Genomic DNA, 21,740 nt, shown 5'->3' on the forward strand with positions numbered 1-21,740 from the left:
TGTGAATGGGGCTGATTGAGGCCGGGCCTCCCTGCTCCGGCTGTGCGTCACTGGTCTCCACCTGAGTGGTCCTGCAGCCCCACCACAGGCCAGACGGCCCTTCAGACAGCATCACTCATCCCTCTCAACATCACCGAACGACCCTGCAGAGGAGACTCAACGCTCCCGCAGTACAGACTGTAATAGTCCTGAAAGAGTGATGCATCTGCACCAGGCTTTTTTCATTACAGATGGTCTGGAGAAGTGCTAACAAACTTGATGATACCAAAACTCTGTGATACTGACAGAGAGCAAGGAAAACAGAGTGTAGTAAGAGAGAAGGACATTAAAACAGAAAGGAAAGAAGAAAGGAGAGCATAAAGGGACAAGGAGGACAAGAGGGGAGGAGGGAAGGAGGAAGTTGGAAGTAGGGAAGCAAGAAAGAGAAGAAAAAAACAAGAAAGCAAGGGAAACAATGGATGAAAGGAAAGAAGAGATGGAAGAAGGAAGACAAGATGACACTGAAAAAGAAAATAAAGGTGATCGGAGGCAGGAAGAAATTAAAGAAGATAAGATAGAAAAGATGGAAAGAAAGAAGCCAGGAAATGAGTAAAGAAGGAGAGGAAACCATGAGAGGAGAGAGACAAGAAGGAAGGAAGGGACTAAAGATAAAAGACAGAAAGAGAGGAATACATGCAGTAATAAAACAAAACAAAGACAGTAAGTGATGAAAGATGTAGGTGACAAACAGGAAGTTAGGAATAAAGACAGAGGGAAAGAAGTAAAAGGTGGTGAGGGAGGAAGGAACAGAGGACATGATGAGTAAAGAAAGTGAAACCGAGGGTGACAAAAAAAGACTGAGGGGACTAGTAGGAGTAAAGAGAAGAAAGAAAAAAGACAGGAAAAGAGGAAAGAAGGAAGAATAAGGGAGGATAATTAATGCCGAATTAAAACAGAAAGACACTAAAGAAGAGAGCGAGGACAGACTTAGACAGGAAGTAATGAATGAAGAGAAAATACAGAAAAACATGAGGAGAAGAACCACGGAAAGGATGAGGAAAGGAAGGAAGGAACAGAGGAAGGGAAAAAGAGAGGAGAGGGAAAAAAAAGACAAGACAGAGGAGACATAGAGGGAAGAGAAGAAAGAAACATAACAGGAAGAGAGGAAAGAAGGGAGACGAAGGGTGGAAAGGGACAGGAAGATAGGAAGGAAGGAATAAAGAAAGAGACAGACTCCTCCAGTCTGAATCAAATGATTACATTCGAACTAATGTAATCCTGCGCGTTGCAATCTAATCTCCTGCCCCCGTGATCCATTTTTAGACATTTTATTCAAAGTCCTGATAAAAAAAAGTAGTTCAGCTGTATGTGAGCGTTACAACTCATGTTACAGCAGTAAAACTCTCACACAGAACAAACACTGGAATATTTAGGGCCCGAGCAGTGAAACTGCGAGGACCCTATTGTTTTTGTAATGATTATTATTATTATTATTATTATTATTATTATTTTTCTTTGTCCGTAATGATCGCATTTTTCACTGCCTGAACATACCCCAAAAGTCACCAAACTTGGAATATAGATCAGACCTGGCGAAAAATTTTATAATCTGTTGTCGTTGTGGACTTTCACCACTAGGTGGCGCTATAATCAAGAAAAGTGTGTTTTGGCTAATAACTCCCACATACTTTGTCGCACATTCAAAAACCTTACATCCACGCGTTCAGTGAATTGTGCTGAATCTCCTGATATAGGCCACGCCCATTTCTGCCTACCATTTTTTTTCGCTAGCTCGCCAAATGTCGTAAACCTACTTTTTCGAACTCCTCCCAGGCAATTTCACCAATTAGCACCAAACTTTGCACACAGCATCTGTGGACCCTTCTGACAAAAAGTTATTAAAAGAATTTTGAAATGCCAAAGAATACTCAAGTTATTAAATAACAACTTCCTGCAGATTTCGTTCCAAACAGGAAGTGTTGCATATCTCCACATTGGTTTGTCCAAATGACGTGAAACTCAGGATACTACTTCCCCATGAGCCCCTAAGGCTCTGTGCTAAATCTTGGCCCATCACCACTAGGTGGCGCTATTTAAATAGAAGTATTTTATATCTCGACATTGGTTGGTCGGATTAACACAAAACTTGGTACACTGATTGCCAATGGCCTCCTGAGGACAGCTGACGAAGGTGTTACTGATCTGACACTAGGTGGCGCTCTGGTGGCAGTTTCATTTTATAATTGGCACTGTGCCCACACCATAACACTTATGGACATGAAACTGATTGGGGTGGTATAGACTGGCATCTGTAACTCACACACCAAAAATCACCAGCAGGTGGCGCTATTATCAACACAAAACCATTTTTGGCTATCAGTTAAGACATGCGCGCACAATAACGGGGCAATGGGTCCGGGTAAGGAGCACGCCCCGACAGCAGCACGGCCCGACCCGCGTGGACTGCGAGGGCCCGTTCATCGCTGCTTGCAGCTTTAATTTTACATGACATTTCGGCCCCACAGGAGCTCTCCGGTGCTCTCAGGGGCCCCGATGTATTAAAGCTGCAGAGTGTGGGCGTGCTGATCTAGATTCACTTTGTATTTCCAGGTCACTACGATACCTTCATCTGTTACATGTCATGTAGCGCTCCATGTGTGCAGCATAAAGTGCCATTTTGTTTATTATCCAGAGGCTTCACGTTCCTCCTGAACATGCAGTATGTATTATTGGATGCTGATATTTAAAGTAAGGCTACAACAGGACAGGTGCACAAGAGTGTAGTTATGTAACACACCACCGGCGCTACAAAAGTCAGACTTTCACCGATTTTCTGAATCCGAGCACATCCTTATATTGCTGCTATCCATCCCTGAAGTTGAAGTAAATGAAGGCAAAGTGCCTCCTTGTTCTCGGCTCCCTCTTTACTCGCAGCACAGAGATTTAAAGCTGACAGAGCTGCTCTCTGTTGGCAAGTTCGCTCCGTTAATGAAGAATCCTGTGGCAGACTAAATTAAGAGCTGCCTCTGCTTTGTTTCCTAAAGTTTTAAATAGGTTTGGGCTACGAGCCTGCCACTTGGAGGAGTTAAATAAAAACTTGGTCTGGTGCTTTTGTGCAGCTTTAACTGTATTTGTTTATGGACGTTGCTGGCTGCTGTTGGTCGACAGCTTTAATGATTGATGACGCCACTTTTCCTTCAGATAAAGGTCAATTTCCCTTGGTATACTCAATCTTTGACGATGATGGCATGCTCTATGCTCACATTCAAAACCAATATTTACGACAAACGCTACCATTCAAAAGTTAAATTAGATATGTAACTGAGAGGAATACTAGAGGAATAGGTCCACTTTACAAGTCGATGCTGACAATGACCATGGAAAGGGCAGAAAAAGACAGAGACACCTCTGAACATCTTCAATCTAACCACTAAGTAGAGTAAAGAGGCACCGTTGTGGTTCACTAATGATCTGAGATCACTTGGACTGTAAAATCCATATTTAAAATCAAACTATTCTCCCCTGTCATGCACAACTGTGGAGGAATTGACTAAATGGGAGTTTAAATCTTTGAATTATTCATCTTTCAGGTGTAAATAATACATTTTCTGTCTGAATTATACAATTTTTATCTGTTAAAATAGCCATTAATGGAATCAGATCTTGAACTATGACGACATCGACTGGTGTAATATCCTTGAAATGTCTGTGACTGTACTCATCTCATCTGTGCTGATGCCTGGAAATTTGACTTTCACAAATCAATTTATGTTATAACTTTTTTACTTTACTTTTATTTCAGTTTTATTTTACATATCCAGTTGTGGAGGACGTTTTGAGATTGAAACACACAGTGTATAAGTGCTCTGTAGAAGTGAAAGTAGGAAAAATTAAATTACTCATTACACAGAATAGCCAGTTACAGAATAATATATGTTATATTATTGAGTTAAACGATTGATGCATGCGTACATTGCAGCCATTTCTAACTCGGGAAGATAAATCTACGATAATACATCACAATTTAGTAGCTGATTCATTTTTGTAGCAATAAACAGAATCTGCAAGCTAACAAGTATCTAAAGCTGTCAAATTAAAGTCAAATAAAAAGCACAATATTTGCCTCCAAACTATATCGTAGTGACATAAAATGCAATTACTCTAGTTACCCGTCAGATATGTAAATTACGTACCTTAATGTGTTCCTGCAGCTGGGCCTCGTGCTGCCGGGACAGCTGCTCGTGCTGCCGCTGGAACTCGGCGATGAGGATCTGCCGCTGGATCTGCTGCTTCTGCTTCAGGGTCAGCAGCTCCTGCTGCAGCTGCTGCTCGCGAACCGAGGCCGCCACCCCGCCGGCCTGGCCCGGGCAGGACGACTGCTGACCGGGCGGGGAGAGCGAGGACACCTGCTGCTGCTGCTGTTGCTGGTGATGGTCCACGCGCAGGTCCATGGGGATGGCGGCCGGAGGGAGACGCAGGGGAAGCGCCGAGTTGATGTCCACTGCAGGGGGGAAGAGAGACAGAGAGATGCTGGGAGGGAGTTGTAGACACTGTCTGTCCTTTTTTCTTATCATTTTACAGTTTGCTCCAAAATAACATGTTCCTTTGTGTCGCATTGATCCTACAAGGCACCTTGGTGTTTGCACAGTTGGTTAGTACAACTGCAAGTAGAGACTCTGTGTAGCTGAGTGGGATTAAATCAAAGCTCTTCAAAATGTTTATAATGGGTCTGCCTGCTCTGGGATGCAGAATCGAGCTTTATAAAAAACTACATACCTGTTGGCACCAAACTGCTTCAGCATGAGCATCAATTGTGAAGCATCAAAGGGTTTCACAAGAGATTCAAAGCTTTGTGATTTTTAATTAATGCCTGTTCTCATTTTCAACAGCTTTTCTACAATCTTAGTCAAGGAAATACATAGCTGCATGAGAGAGGGAGTTTTGTAGTTTTCTTAGCTAAGCTTTCAACTGACATACAGCATAAAGGAAACAGGGAAAAAAACTGCCATCAAAACTTAGCAATAACATAATAATGACCATCATCCATAAATGGTAGCAGCTGGCAATGCAGTTTAGCCTCCAAGTCTATGGTATAGTTTGAATCCTTCATGCTCACCCCACTATTATGACTGTTGTGACTTCAAATAGATGAAAGCCAGCAATTCAGTTTACCCTAACCCTAAAATATTCCATATCTTTCATACGCAACTGGTATTATTCCAATTTTTAAAGCCAGCAATGCAGTTTAGCGTCAGGTTTTCAACAGCCACCATTCGCATCCACAGTTTCTTCAAAATCTCTATCGACTATTCAACAACTTTATCGGATTATTCTACTAAAATGCATTTGTCGTGAATGTCCTATCTAATACGCTCAGCAAAAAACACAAACAGCGATATCAGGGCGATAAATCAAAATAGCCAATATTAACTATAGTCATGTGCAACATGATAGATGCCCCTAATTCAGAAGTATTGATTGTTATTTGACCGGCGATCCCAAGCAAAAGGTCTAAATCTTTGATATGTGTCAAAAAGTAATCAATCTGTTCTCCATTTTTGAAATGATACAAGATAAAGGAGTGTTTTTCAATAGCTCACCCTGACCTCTGACCTCCTTGTGAAAGAGAAAATAACAGGGGAATCATAAAGCTTTACGCAGCATTGAAGCATCTGCAGCAATGTCAAATCTGACCGTCTTCTGCACGCACATACACACACAGCCTATGACTGATGCTGCGCTCACACATGCAGCCCGGCGACATCTGACAAAGATTGCATTGACCCGGCGAGGTGCAGGCCTTGAGCCGCTTCAGCCACCCACAAATCACTGCACAGGAAGCCTTCCAATCACGCAGCTTCCTCCCCATTAAATCTGAATAAATAGGAGTCGATTGGCTGATTATTTACCTACATGTTTACAGAGAGCGCGGCGAGAGCCAGAGATACTTACCTGGAACTTTGTGTTAATAAAGAGGCAAACATCGCTGGCACACTTAATAGCTTAACATGAGGAAAATACACGGCAAGCATTATCCTGTGGCAAATTTACACTTGGGTGCAACCTGGAGAGATTTCTTCAGATTATTTTTAGGACGTCGCACTTGTACTCAATCCAAGTGTGAAAATACCTTAGGACTTAAGACTCATCATAAATACACTTTACTGCGACAAACTGTCTTGAGGGACGTCTGAAGAAAAATATACACATCACTGGAAAATTTGCTATCTATTCCTTCCCATTTCACAGACACTCTCTCTTCATATATCATTCTCAGAGATGTGCCACGACTGAAAAATAAAACCATAAAGCATTCACAGACCATCCTGGGAAAGAGTCTTTCATCTTCAGGCTAATCCTGCATCCAAACAAGCTCCACTATTTTATGTTTTCATGCAGCAGGTGAGAACGCGGCAACAACATGCACCAGGTCCCTAAGGACTGCCTTCATGTGAGGGATGACAACAACATATGACTCAGACGTCCGCACGGTCTTGTAATCTCCTTGCAACGCATCCATGGTGAAATTAATCTATTTGTTTCAACCCACAGGACATGAGGTTTGACATTATTTTGTCTTCCGCTATTAATTTCCATACGGGTAAAGGTGCTACACGCTTTTTGCCATTTGTGAATCTGCCTAACGAGGTACCACGATACTTAATTAAATGCAGTGACGCCCTCAGTTTTGGCCCTTGCTCGTTTTGGAAGCAACGGCGGTTGCAGTTTGGCAGTTGATGAAGGAGAGACGGGGGCTCGTTAGTAAGGACTATAACTCCTACAGTCCTGAATCACTCTGTGGAGAAAGTTTGAGTTTTGACGACAAGATGCTGGATCTTGAAATTATAAGAAACTTTTTTTTTTGGCTCCTTGCAGTTATGTCACGAATGTACCTTGATCAGTATGAGTCACTTTGCAGTTTGAGATCCTGAGTCTCCCTGACTATTCAGGAGGCTGAAAGTAGCAAGGACTCCATATTAAGTCTTCAGGGTCAGTTTAAAGCTGACGTCAAAGATGAACTCACTTTGAATGGTGACTTCCGGGTGGAAAAAAACTGCATTTTTTCTCTTTTTTTATAACTAATAAGTGAATTATTCATTATTCATTAGTCAGACGTGTAAGAAAGTAAAAGAAAGACAGCGCAAGACACACGCGATTATGACTGAAAACAGCAGCCTGGGCTAATGCAAATCCATAACTCACACACACACAATCTCCACCCGTACAAAATGTTCCTACTCGACACAAACAGCCCCGCGCGCACACAAGCACAAACACACCTCGCATGGCATCCCTGTCGGCGCTAATTGCTCGCAGCACAAAAGAGGGAGATGCAGAAACAGAATCAGTGGTGTCGTTAAACGTACCCATCAGTGCTCTCCTCCTCCTCCTCCTTTCAGCAGCTTCCTCTCTACGTCCTCTCCTCCTTATCACTGCACCTCCTCCTCTTCCTCCTCCCTTCTTTCAGTCTATGACAGAGAATGACAATACACTCTGACTTCTCCTCCTGCTCTCCACCTCTGTCACTTTTTGCTCTTCGCTCATCCTGCTCTCCTCTTTAACCTGATGGGCGTCTCTCTCTCGCTCTCTCTCTATCCTCTCTCTCTCCTCCCCTCGTCCCTCGTTTGCCCAGTGGTGACATCACAGGGCAGTCTCAGGCATGCAGCCTGTTTATTCTGCAGCTCTCTGCTTTTCCAGGAACCGACGTCACACACACACACACACACACACACACACACACACATACACACACACACACGCAGCATTCTCGCTCTCTCTCTCCTCACCCTCTCCACTCTTTCCCCGCTCGACCTGCTTTCCTTGCTTCTAAGGCCAAGGAAAACCCTCCTCGCCGGTTGTAGTGCATCAAATATCTCCCACACACTTGCAGGCGTCCCATTCGGCTGCATGTCTCCTTTGGCTTCCCACCCCCCCTCCTCCCTCTACTTATAATAACCATCCCTCACTCTCTCGCTCTCTCTCTCTCTCTCTTTCTCTATCTCGCTCTCGTGCGGTTTTAATACTGTGTGCTCAAATTCCTGGCCTGGAATTTGCCTGCATTTCCCAAACAAATAAAGCCACAAAATGGTTTCAGGTGAAGCCGAGTAAGGACTTTCCCTGCAGGGAGGCTCCCCTGATATTTAAATTCTGGTGGATCACAATAAAATGAGGGATTAGCATTAAACTACTGTTTGTGATTTTTCTATTCTGCTGCTGTAGTCTCTTATGTTGACATTTTTGTTGCAAGTTCTGTTTAATTGTACATGTTGGAGAATGCCTGGACAGACATCTACTCATCCTCAAAGTCTGAATGGAAAGTTTTGTCGTCCACAGCAAAACAGCAAAACAGCATCGCAGCATTCTCCTGAACGACTGAAGTAGATGGTTTCAAAAACGTAAAAAACAACGAAAGAAAAAAGACTCGACATGTAGACAATCCTGCACTCTTACGCTTTAAGTTTAGCAGCTAAAGTATATACATTGGGTTTGAGCTGAAACAGTTAGTTGCCTAATTTATTTTGTCAATGCATAAGAATATTAATTGGCACTATTTTGATTTTGATTGATTAACAATTTACACATCTTTTCAAGCAAAAATGCAACAAAGTTCCAGCTACTGACAAAGTGAGAATTGCTGATTGTTCTTGTCTTAACTTGTTTTGTACTGTTGGCAGGACGCATTCAAGCAATGTTAATATGCATTTTTCACCATTATGTAACAGTTTTTGACCAAACAATTGATCACATAATGAAGAAAATAAAAGGTTAATCAATAATGGAACTAATGATTAGTTGCAGGTCAAGCTCATTAAAATGCTCAATAAAATACAGCTACGCAGATTTCAAAAAGCATGGAGAAAGCTCCTCTCTCAAAGGTCAAAACACAAACACAACACCAACTTAATTACCCAGAAACATTGTGGTGTACAGGCCAGTTATAAAACGATGACGATAAAGATGGCCGATAAAGATAAACACTGATATCAGCACATTTTTGTGTACAAGCTGTGACGTCAAACACGTACCTCAGTTTACTGATGTGCACCAGATAGAAGACAATGTGGGGGCACGGAGAGAACACCAAAACAAAGACAAACGTGCCGTCTTGCAGGAAACCAGGGGAGCTTCCAGGAGTCTTGCACAACTGACAACCTTACCAGGAACAACAGGAGTTTGACAAGAGCAAAGACTTCGCTTCCAGTTTGTCAAACTCATTTTCTCTGCAATCTGAAGTGTGAAGGGAAACAGAGAAAACCTCACATTTCTCGTCTTTCCTTTGAGCGTTTGAAAGTTTCCTTCAGTTTGATCTGGAACATTTTTTAAGCATGAGAGGGAATCTCCACGACATGACTTGAACATCTCGTCATCTCAGTTATTTCTTTTGAAGCGTTTTTCTTCCTCCAGCTCCATCTCTGACCTATTACTCCTCCGCCACCTTCTTCTTCGGTAGGTTCCTTGCCTCACTACCCTCTGTCCTCCTTCTTCGCGCCCTACAGTATCCTCGGGCCCCTGCTCTGCGTCCTTCTCTGCTCAGTCGCTCCCTCCCACCTTTCTTCCCTCCATCTCCCCGCAACAAATCACAATCTGTTTACAAGCCCTCGGGCGCACTCCACAACTCTTCTGGCTCCAATTGCAGATCTATTTATACCAGACAATGCAGAGGGCTGGCGTCTCTGATTTGAGACTCGGTTCGCCGAGTGTATATCCCACGGTCTGACTGCCTGAGCTCAACACTCGTTAGGCTTAATAGATGTCATACTGAGCCGAGCAGAGCTGTTGAGAGGGGCCTCGATGAAATGATCTTTTTTTTTTTTAAACATGCAAAGAGATGACAAAAAAGAGGAGATATTCTGCACAGCGCTTCACAGTGAATTTAGCAGCAGGGCGAGATGAGAGGCAACAAGTAGCACATCTGTTGATGGGGGGAAAATAGCTGCGTCCCGCTTCCTGATTGGTCTCCGAGGGTGGGTTTGGTGAACATCAGCCTACGTTACTTTCTCTCTCAGCTGCTCTGAATTAGCGTCAGTGCAAGCTCAAACTCTCTGAGGCGATAAGAGCTTTTCCTGATTGTCTGATTTTGCCAAAATGGCAGCGTGACCTCTTGAAAAACAAGACTAAACTCCCTGAGAGGAAGAGGGAGGGACGTGCCGAGGTGCAGCGAGTCTCGTTCTGCCAAAAAGCGAGCACTGACTTGTCGCCGTCTCAGTGACATCATACAAACGGTCTGCAGCACCGCAGCTTAAGAGGAAGGAGATGGGTGAACGCGAGGCAGAGACATAACACGTGAGACGCAGAAGGGGGGGTGACGTGTGAAGGTTGAGGGGCAGTACGTGCAGGAACGTGTTCGGTGCCATGAGGATACTCCGGACTGGTTGTACCAGATGAAGAAGTCAGATCCTACCTTGTCCCGCACATACAGTCTATGGCTGACACTAACGATTATTTCTATCATCAATCAATCCGTTGAGTCGTTTTTGGATTAAACCTCCAGACGTTCCCTTTACAGCTTGTCAATTCATGAGGATTTACTTTTCTTTGTCTCTTGGTTTTGGGCCGTTGATCAAACACAATAACCAATTTTCAGACATTTCATAGGTGTGCTATCAAAGCTACTAGCGCGATTTTTTTGGTCGATTGAAAAGAAGATTAATCAAGCCAACTATTTTGTTAATCAATTAATCATTTCAGGCATTTTTTCAAGCAAACGTGTCACTTATTTGCTGGTCCCAGTTTGTTAAATGTCAGGATTTGCTGCTTTTCTTTCTCATTTATGAAAGTAAATGAAGAGTCTTTGGGTTTTGTACTGTTAGTTGGACAAAAGAAGAGATTTAAAGATATCGCTTTGGGCTGTGGGAAATTGTAATGAGCATTTCTTTCTGCTTTTTGCTTAAGAATTAAATGTCTTTTGGTTTTGAGCTGTTGGTCAAACAATACAACCAATTTGAAGACTTTAGACAAACAGGAACATCATCTAATCTGCTGTAGACTTAAAATTTCGGGTCTATCAAATGTCTGAAAATAAAAGTAAAAAAAAGACGCTTATTCCAGAGGTGACACCTTCAAATTCATTGTTTTATCCGACAACACCCCCAAACCCAGAATTATTACATTTAACAAAAGCAGGATTATGTTGACACCTGAGAATCTTGATAATAAGTTTAATGATGAAAAAGAAGATTTACCAAAATATTTGGTGATATTTCCTGATGATTGACATTTCAGCACTAATTTAAAAACAGCTTATAAAGGCTTCTCCTTCCTCGTCATGAGGGGAAAGTTGATGGTAGAGCTGCACGATATAGTTAAACGATACAGTGATTAGTTCAGAGATGTTACGATATTATTTATTTGCCTGTTGGTTGATCGACATCCGATTGCATAGATCGACTATACATGCCTTTTCATTTTGGCAGTTTTGGTCCTCCATATGCTATTAGTCAAACTAAGTTTGAAACATGAAATGAAAACACGTTTTCTGACATCAGTAGAACAAGTTTTTTTTAAGCCGGTACATCTCTGCAGCACTACAGTACTTCATTATAATGCTATTTTGTCACAAGAATTACCTTTATCAAAAAAAGGCAGCTTCTTGGTAATATTCGATAATATTTCTGTTAATTATGCAGCCTTAGTTAATCATAACAAAAGTTCAAGGTGTCAAAAGAGCAGAGTCACTTAAAACAACCCACACATATGAGGTATTTACTTTGAGTCATGAAGCTCCCTGCAGGTGCAGCCACCACAGCTTTGCATCCCAAACAAAAAAAGGCGATGTGTGTTGGAGCTTTAAATGCATCCACCAGGATCTGATTACACACAGATTAGATGGCAACGCATTCAGGACTCTTTCAATGCAACAATTGCATTTTCTATGAGGAAACTACCCTGGGATGTAGCGGTGGGATGCTACAGAGTGCAGTCTAAATGCTCTTAGACAGGTGCACTCTCCTCATCCTGCGAAGAGCCGATCCAAACAGTCCGGGTCACACACTCTAACAGCGTGGAAGTCCCAACAGCTCCGCATCCAAGACAACAGATTTCAAGAATATCTGATGAAGTCACTCCAGTGAATTTAAATATTTTAACAGCCTCGCCTGAGGCACGCAGAAAATGAACCCCAACAACAACACGAGAGCACATGTGAGGCTTCGGTAAGGTCCGGGGACGAGAGGGAGACACTTTGGGTCAAAGTAAAGAGGAAGCTGTTTTTTTATGTGCTCTTTCCAAAGCAACAGGCTGAATGAGCTCGTTGCTGCTTGATCCACCTGCTCACTGCTGTGAAATCATAGAAACAGAAAGCAACAGAGCAGCATGGGGAGTAAATTATGAATCACTCTCGTACTATTTTCATTATCTTTTAAGGGGAAAATCCAAATTGTACTCCGTAGTGAGAAATGAAATTCACAGAAGAGTTTAAGCTTCCTCATTATGGAATTAGATAATGCATTATGCATATATTACCTCAGACTCATTTCTCCTTCAGATTACCTCATCTCCATCTGTGCCCCTTTCATTTCTCGCCTCCCTCTATACTGCTTCATTCTCACTGGATGTAGAGAAAGCTATTGTAAATACAGTTTGACTGTGTCCTCACAAAAGGACACCTAAAACCTATTCTGTTAATATTTTCAGTCATAAAGGTTAGCTCTGATATTTCTGGGATGTTCTCGGGAACTTGCAAACGCATCAACGAGATGCACAAATGCTTGTTTTGCTGTATATTTTTGGCAGCCGCTCCTCTTGAGACATCAACAACAGTTTTCACATAAGCTCACAAACAGAGCGCCTACATTCGGGGCGTCTGTATTTCCATTCAACAAAATGGCACTGTGAGATAACTGCATCACTACAACGAATGGGAGAGTAAGCGTGGATTCTTTTGAAGACTTTTTGGAAACGCATCACTATCAATAAGATAAACCATATTTTTGAGTTATAAGTCACAGTGCTGCTACCTAAGAACAGACATCTTAAAAGTGTAGGACACATCAATAATTAGAACGAAACATGAACGACAATCGGACACATCTGAGGAACACACAAAGTCACACAGGATGTGGTTAATAGTGAAATCACGTAGGTGCACGCACACAGCACATGCACACATACACTAACAAACACACATAGAGTGTCCAACCTGTTGGGATGTGGTTGAGCGCCGATGTCTTCAGAACCTCCAGCGGCTGCTCCTTTCCCAGGATCCCCTCTGTGGGAGAGAGAGCACACTCCGCTTCAAATATTGTCCGCAACATTGAGACGAGCTTCCAGTCACAAACCTGCTAATCAGGCAGTTAAGACCACAGTCCGAGCGAGCGGGCTTCAGGTCATCTGCAAAGCCGCGAGCACATGCCGCGGCACCGCTACTGCCGCCCGAGCGAGTGCCTGATCCATGACCGGCGAAAGCTGCGAATGTGTCGGGATGCTCGGCTGCAGAGGTGCTCTAAAATTTGCTGGAAATCTGAGGGATACCGAGGGAGCAGCCTTCATCAGCTCGTGTGTGAGTTCAGTGTGCGAGAGGAGGGATGTTGGGCTCGACTGATACTGCCTGTGCTCAGCATAGCAAATGTGGCTGGCAGCAGCAGAGAGGGATGAGGAGGGGGGGGTGGCGGGGGGTGATGGAGAGGAGGGGAGGGAGGGAGAGAGGTAAAAATAGCTCACCCTTTTGTGTATAACAGCACATGCAGAGCACGCACACACAACGCACACACATGCAGACACAAAGACACAGTGCTGTTGCTCCTCTCCTGTGTTTGTGCGTGTATGAATGCATGTCAGTGTGTGTGTGTGTGTGCATGTGTGTGTGTGCAAGTGTGTAGGCTGTAATTATAGTGGCAACATGAAAAGGCTTTTGTAGCTGCCGAGCCCTGGGAAGACATGGCTATAAAAAGCAGAGCGACAGAGAGGGGGGTGGTGTAGGAGGGTGAGGAGGGGGGGAGGGCGCATCGGGGGAGAGGGGGAAGACGGAGGTAAGGAGGGGAGAGGGGAGAAAGGAGAGGGAGGCGAGGAGGATGAGGCGATGGAGGAAAAACAACGAAACGGCGCAAAAAAAAAGGGAGGATAGAGGAGAGGATGGAATTGACATGCAACATCAAATCTGTGACTACTAACACACACGTTCTGTACACATGTATGTATTTTTAGTCATCATGAGCACCTGATCCATATATATTCTGAGCACAAGGCTCAAAGACATCTAAGGCACGCAAACATGCAATTATTCCTTTGGATGGGAGATGAAAAGCCATGTAAAATCCCTTTGGAGGAATAAAAGAGAGGAAAACAGGCGAGCGTCTCACTGTGCACGATCTATTTCTGGAATTCTCTCTGGACCAGACTGGCACATACACACACACACACACACACTTAATTAGCCATGAAGCTGGAGGATGCATCGCACGCTGATTATGTGTGTATTCGTCTCGCACCACCTTGCATGAATGGCTGCACCCCTGATGCACCAATCCCTGTGAGGACTTGGGTGTGGACCTCGATCATCACGTTCGGTCCTGTTCAAACGGCTCTCAACACACATTTGTTTATTTACCTTAATCTTCTCACCAGTACCTGCCACATATTTCTGCTTGAGGTACAATGGTGCCGAAAAAAAAACAACCTTAAAACAGGTGCAATTGAAACTCCAAACTTTTACAAGACACAAGTCAAACTTCAAGTCAATCCCTGTGAGGACTTGGGTGTGAACCTCGATCACCACGTTCGGTTCGGTCGTGTTCGACACACTTTTATTTACCTAATCTTCTCATGAGTGGCTGCCACATATTCTGCTTGACGTATTATGATGCAGAAGAAAGCAACAACCTCAAAACAGGTGCAATTCAAACTCCAATCTTTCGCGAGACACAGGCAAAACTTGCGGTCAATCCCTGTGAGGACTTGGGTGTGGACCTCGATCATCGCGTTCTGTCCTGTTCAAACGAATCTCGACACATTTGTGTATTTACCTACATCTCCTCAGCAGTGGCTGCCGCACAATGCCGCTTGATTTATTAAAATGAAGACGCCGGTCAAACCTGTGGTCTCGTACAAACACAATGTGTCATGTTCCATGTAAAAAGTTCAGGAAATACTGCAAGAGCAGACAGGTGGTCACGCCGCCTCCAAAACAAACACATCAATGATAGCTGATATCTCTTCACAAGCCTATTCAAATGGCGCACACACATCACCGGATTTTGCAATGGAAATGAGGTGCATCTGTGTGTGATGACACCTGTGGCTCGGGGGTAATTCTACGCCGGTTTTTGCACAAATTGCCGGTAGCGGCTTTACATCTCCGACTTAAGTGTGGGGAATTAGGGGGACGGATGTCTTTGTCTGTGGTTAGTTAGACAAAGTGTATAAGCTTTCAGTCCAAACCGCGCTGTTGATACCTGAGACACACAGGTGTGTACGCACGCACACATCCAACAAGGACATACACAAGAACGACACACACTTGCATAGGAGAAGTGCCCTACACCTTGGCAACATGCTCTATCAATCTTGAATGTAGCCTAGTTACCCAGCAGCCCCCTCCTCCCTCCAGCTCCCTCTCTCCTCCCTCCTTCTCTTTCTTTCTTTCTTTCTCTCCTCTCTTCTTGGTCCCACTAGGCGAGCATTGGGAGACGGGGAGCTATAAATAGCCTCAGCTAGCCTCAGGCGGAGAGTCAGTCGACTCGAGCTAATGCAGCTACCGCTCGTCGAAAACACGCATGTTATGATCTGCGCTGTTAACGGGGAGGGGTGCAGGAGTAACGAGCTAACCGAATGGTGGAGAGCTCAGTCCGCTGCATTGCATGAATGTAGTTTTGTGACAGCATGGAGAGACGGAAGAGCTTGACCCCCGGTCTGCATGCTGTATGTTGACAGAGGCCTTTGTTATGTAGAAGAAATGAGATGTCTGTCTGTGCCTCTGTGGCGTTTACAAAGACAGAGACAGTGACAGAGAGAGAGAGAGAAAGAGGAAGGATGCTCCGGCCTCATTACATTCAGTGCACTTCCGTTCTGGCTGCTTCGTCCAGGGTGACTCCAGTGAGCAAGGTGAACCAGACAGGAACAATACGATTAATCAAACACGCCTCTCCTTGAAGAGCCTTTTCCTCTGGGTCGCAAATTTGCTTCCCGAGGGCACCGGCTGACGTCATGGCGACTGATAAAAGAGAATGGGTGACCCCTGTGTGAGCCGCCACCAGTTTGCGTCCCGTGAACAGTCGGAAACAACCATTTGACCCTCATTTCATGCTGCTGGTAAGTTGGAAAAACACAGCGGTAATGCAATTTGGCGTGGCGTCTCAGTGTTTCTTTGTACTTCTCAGCGATGCCGTCATTTGATATAAGATCACAAATTAGTTGGGAATTGGTGATTGTCTGTTTCAAGTCCAAAACACGTTAAAGTCATGAGGTCAGTAGACCAATAAAAAGGCCAAAAACTACAACTGCAGAGAGGATGGGGCTCTCACAAAGGGTAAGCCTTTGAGAGTTGCAATGCCAGCGTTAAATCCGTTCAGATTTATACATTTAATATGACCGTGACTGTCGGATAAGCATTTGAATGTGATTTATTAGCTCATTAATAATTGTGTGACTTTAGAACTACTATTCAAAAAGCAGCAAAATTTATGGGCGTAAGCTGCAGCTTGATTAAGAGAGAGCCATTAAAGCAAAGTGGAGGTGGATAAAACCTGCGGAGAAGCTGACACCTTTGGTTCATTTGATTAGACTTTAAATATCTGTGTGAAAAGTTAACAGACTGATTTCTGTTCTTCTGGTATTTAGTCAATCAGGACACTGAAATACGACTTTGACAATCAGATTTCTGACTGTTTTCTGCATTTAAATCTGTTGTAAAAAATGACTTTTTCCGTGTGAATTCCAGCTTTTGGACATCAATGGCAGAAAGCTGCATTTCTAACCACACAGGTCGAGCTGTAAAAGGTTTTTTCCTGCTCTTCCCCCAGTGCATTCTGGGATAGACTGCGGCCCCCTGAGGTGTAGCAATAATTAGCTATAGAAAATGGAAAGAGTCATGAATTATTGAACTGACCAACACACACCACTTTTGACATACGCTATCCCTCTCTATGCCGAGTGGTTTTCATGTATTTAGAGATTTATTCGCACACAGTCGACTCTTAAAGGACGTCCATGATGGTGCCGCACACGGTTGCTAGGATATCTGTGATGCAACTGTAAAGCCTCTTGGTCTAATGCCATACAACAACAAACACCCACAACATGTGAGATGACAGTTGTTCTGCAGCTACTATGCATACAGAGTAACAGGTGCACCGCATACCATTTGGTATATTTTGACTTCTTCAAGCGTTCCTATGTTTCAGGTCCCAGCAACGATCAGACTCTGATCTGCTTGCATAACGGCAGTGTTTCCTTGGCGCCCAGGCCAGACATCCATGCCTCTTGTCAAGCACGGTGGAGCACAATGTCAAAAGGCACAACGATAGGGCTTCGAGGCGGCGGTGTAAACCGTAATTGCCGCTGACAGCTCGTTGGCAGAACACAGTGTATCCCGTTTCTCAGCCGGGATGAGACAAAAGACACAGGGACAAAAGATGTGTCCCGTTCCTTTCATTAGCTCATGTCCCCTCACTGCTGTTTCTGTCCTAATACCAATTAAAAACAGAGCTTTTCTAATACACCAGGACATCCACCCTGCGTACAGGCCATGATGAGGTGTTTGTTTTTGGAGGGGGATGGGTGGTCGAGATGGGTGTTGCGCCCCACTTGCACAAGGACAAAGCGGCGCTTGTGCATGTAGGGGGTCGGTCGTTGCACAAGAGACCCCCCTGGGTTTGTTCTGGGATGGATGGACTGTTCGTCATGTTCAGCCAAGTTGATGGCACATGGGAGGACAGAACTGACGAACTGTCTGGCTGGCAGGAACCTCATCTCCGTTCGCCGGGTTCAGCAAGGGAGGGAGGGTGCGGCATTGTGGGAACACGCCGCTGAAGTACTCTTTGCAATCTGCCACAATTTCGTAATTTGGTTTTGAAGGATTGAAACAACATGTCGGCGCAAGTGGACAGCAGAGAAACGTGACGATAAGGGCTTTAAATTACTCCTGAATGAGGCTCATGCTCGTATCACACTGACCGGTGCACAAAAGAGGCAGCGGTTGTGTCATGCATGCACTCGTCCCGTGCTCCATTTTTAGCCGACAACAAACCGTTCAGTCGTGAAGAAGGGAATCAACACGGGAGACCAAAAATAATGATTGTTTGTTCGCCATGCATGCACGTGCTCATATCTTGTGTGTGTGTGTGTGTGTGTGTGTGTGCTTCTAAAAATAGACTCAGGGATAAGCCGGGCCCTCTTTATTGCAGCGAAAAACTTTTAACCCCTTCACCCCTGGATTTGAGCAGCGTGATGTGTGATTGCATGCATGTGAATAAGAGGATGAAAAGGGGTCACTGAATGGGTCCAGACTGGAAAGCAGGATGAGAGACATGTACATTTAATGCATTAAGCATTATACATTTTGGCCTCACAGCTGTATAGTGCACCACTGCAGTGAAGCTTGGACTTTTTATGAAAAGTTGACAGATTAGGAAGCTTCCTTTTGCTCTTCTCAACAGTTTTACATCTGACATACGCCTTTCTGTGGCAGCTCTGCTCAAGCATTTAGGAATTATGTGTCTTTCTCAAGGGCACCTAAGTTTCCTCACTTTCTCCTACCAAGGGAAGAAAAAGTGCTCCCCGTTCACTTTTTCCATTTACCAGCCAGTACAAGACGGTGATCTTCCAGTCTAGAGTCTGTTCCTTAAATCTCTATGCCACTGCTGCCCCGTTAATAGTATCTGGCAGGTGTAATAAAAAGCAAATCCATAATATAGACTTATAGCCATCCAGAGATCTGTGTGGGTACTGAATTGCAGTGTTTATCAAATACTGGGGTGAGACCCAAAGAAGGTTCAGATGACACAAAAATAGGCTGTAATTTTTAAGTAAAAATGAATACAAAATGTCAAAAAACCTGGGTGAAATCTTCTTTCTGTTCCTTCTACATATGAGGAGGCAAAATACAAGTCTGCCAGCAGCAGGGGGATAGTGCAGGAGTTTTATTAGAGCCTGCCCTAATAAACCTACAAGATTAGTTTTTGGCCACGACAACAATTACCTTGAGAGGGATAGACGACACGGCCTCCAGGATTTTTTATCACTTCAGATAGGATCGTGAGGACAGGCATGAACAACACAGCAGGAGCAAGACGCTTCAATCCAGGAGGTCACGATCATCATGGTGTGAGCGTTTAACACCTCGGGGTCGTATTTGTGAAAGGTGACGTCAGTAAAAACTGCGTATTGATAGGTGCTTGTACTGTACTGTAGCGCTCTGTGTCCCTTGTGTCAGTTGTCCCACACCAGCAAGGGAAAAACCCTCCACCAGGGTATTTACATGTGTGTGTCACTACCTTGTCTGTAGTACTGTTGACGTTAGTGGCAGTCGCCATTACTACCAAAACTCCCCACAGACCTTTTCGTAAAAGTGCTTTCATAAATACACACCCGAATACAAAATTCAGCAGGTTTGAATTCAGAAAACACAGATTACGACACAAAGAAACAGACATTTAGAGAATTATGGTATGGTGTTTGCTTTCTTGCCGAGAGTTATCAGAATCACAAATACTTTATTTATTCATGAGGGGAAATTGGCAATAGTGCTTGCCCAACGTGGGGCTCGAACCCACGACCCTGAGATTAAGAGTCTCATGCTCTACCGACTGAGCTAGCCGGGCTACATTTTCCTGTTTGAGACGCTAACTTCCTCCTGATGGCTTTTTGCAGGTTAGGGTTAGCCAACTTCAGACAATACAGATTCCAGAGTTCAACAGAAAAAATACCACCCAGTAAACCCAGCGTTCTGACGTCGTCGATATTATCTCTGGTACAAGTCAGGTAATAATCTTTGTGCACACAGGAAGTGCAGTTGTCAGATAGCACTGTCGTCTTTGAAGTGATTATCGAACATCTTACTGATTCAATTCTAATCTCAAGAAACTGGCAGGCGTACAAACAGAAATGAATAGATTCCTGATACAATGGTATTCCCTTTTACCCAGTGTCCATTAAATCTAAACCGACTAACGCAAACACAACTCAAGACTAGTTTGTACAAGACATAAATCTGTATATGCAAATCAACACATCTACCAGCGCCTGAAGCCTGAAGAGACATTATCTAATCTTGGGTACCAGCCCAAACGATACAATCTCCTGACCCTACTCGTTAGTGTTTGTGTTACTTTGTTTGATTTTCCGCACTGTTTTTGTTGTGTTTCAAGGCTGTATAAACCTGGAAACTGTTGCGCTTGTAACCTAGATACAGCTGAGCCTTCGAGGAAAGGAGCACTGTGTCAAGTTCACCGGTTCAGAGCCATAAAAGGCGCTCACGCCCACACAGACCCTGCACAATAAAGCAGTAAAAACCTAACCTGCACACAGTTTGTATCCTGCTCTGGATGCGCTTTTGCTCGTGGAATGTGTTAATTTCTGATTTTTACATGTAAAAATGTATAGTTCAAACCTCTCATTCACAAATAATCACTTACTGTACCTGGCACTTACTTACCAACCACTTTACTGGCCTCAGTGTGTGTGAGTGTGTGTGTGTGTGTGTGGATGACTCATGTGCAGACCCAGTTTTTGCTCCAGTGTTAGCACTGCAGATATTCCTGGAAAGACTAAGACAAAAACAAATCGTTGCCAGCTTGTGGCATCAACTTCCCTTTTTAATAAGACACCGTAACACCTGAAGAAGCCACCTGACTTATGTAAGGTTTATAACAGTGGAGTTGAAGGACTTATCTCACTACTCGTGTCAAAAATATAGATTAGTCAATACACGTTGATTCTGAATATTTATCAAAAGACACGAAGGCTAACTTGTGATAAATGTTTTCTTCAATGAAAATCTTTAGCTGAGCGCATGTGCATGTCACACCCTGGAGCCTTGCTGTCAGTTGTCTATTTTCTATTCATGCTTCTCAACTGGCAGCACTTGCTTTTTTATCTTTCTTTATATTTGTTCTACTTACTGTGTTGATTGTTTCGCACCAAAAGTTAAATTCCTTGTATGCGAATACCTACTTTCAATCTGATTTAGGAAACCATCAATCAGTGCAATTCAATGCTTGTTATTAAGGACATAAGGTCTCATCTAACATTAATTATTGCAGCCTTAATTGCATTTGTAAGATCCTTAATTGCATTTGTAAGATCAATAATATAGGTTATTGTATCTGCCACAACACACGGATTCGCAGTTCTGGGTGTATGGGACATGTTGGACATGCTCTGTGCTGCCATCTGCACTCATAATGTTTCATTCTCACTCACTTATTCAGCCTTTTGTTGTAACTTTTTCAGCCATGAAATAAACAATGATTTGAGAGAGAGGATTACCTTTGTTTTTCATTATTGTCCTTACTCTCACAATACTCACACAGACACATGTGGTTTGTGTGCTCTCCCTCTTTATCCGGCGAGAGGGCAACCCGGGTTGTCACGAGGAACTGATAAGGGTGCTTGGCAAGTGACCACAACCACAGAGGGGCCCCGGAGAATCATGGGAACAGACATGTCTGACAGCATAATAAAGTTTTAAAGGTTCAATAAATCAAGACGATCATCAGTTGACAAAACACACTGACTTTAAACTACTTTGCTTCCATCCACAAATGTTCAACGGATAATTATGTCAAGCAGGTGGCGCTAGTTAATCACAATGCTTCTGTTGTGAATCT

General features: G+C 43.7%; 1 protein-coding gene and 1 non-coding gene across 3 annotated transcripts in view; both read right to left on the minus strand.

Moving 5' to 3' along the window:
- LOC140992122 (histone deacetylase 4-like) overlaps positions 1–21,740 on the minus strand; it is a 54,375-nt gene that overhangs the window by 24,643 nt on the left and 7,992 nt on the right. The window contains exons 3-4 of one of the 2 annotated variants that reach the window (XM_073462386.1): positions 13,118–13,186; positions 4,173–4,480 (exon numbers count right to left, since the gene is read on the minus strand). In XM_073462386.1, coding sequence (XP_073318487.1) covers positions 4,173–4,480; positions 13,118–13,186 — 377 coding nt within the window. Of the gene's footprint in view, positions 1–4,172; positions 4,481–13,117; positions 13,233–21,740 lie in introns of those variants that run through there. The other variant, XM_073462385.1, reaches the window with a different exon arrangement.
- Positions 19,661–19,733, minus strand: trnak-cuu (transfer RNA lysine (anticodon CUU)). Its single transcript has one exon. It is a non-coding gene; the product is annotated as a tRNA-Lys (tRNA).

This window comes from Pagrus major, chromosome 24 (assembly GCF_040436345.1).
Source record: "Pagrus major chromosome 24, Pma_NU_1.0".
NCBI lineage: Eukaryota > Metazoa > Chordata > Actinopteri > Spariformes > Sparidae > Pagrus > Pagrus major.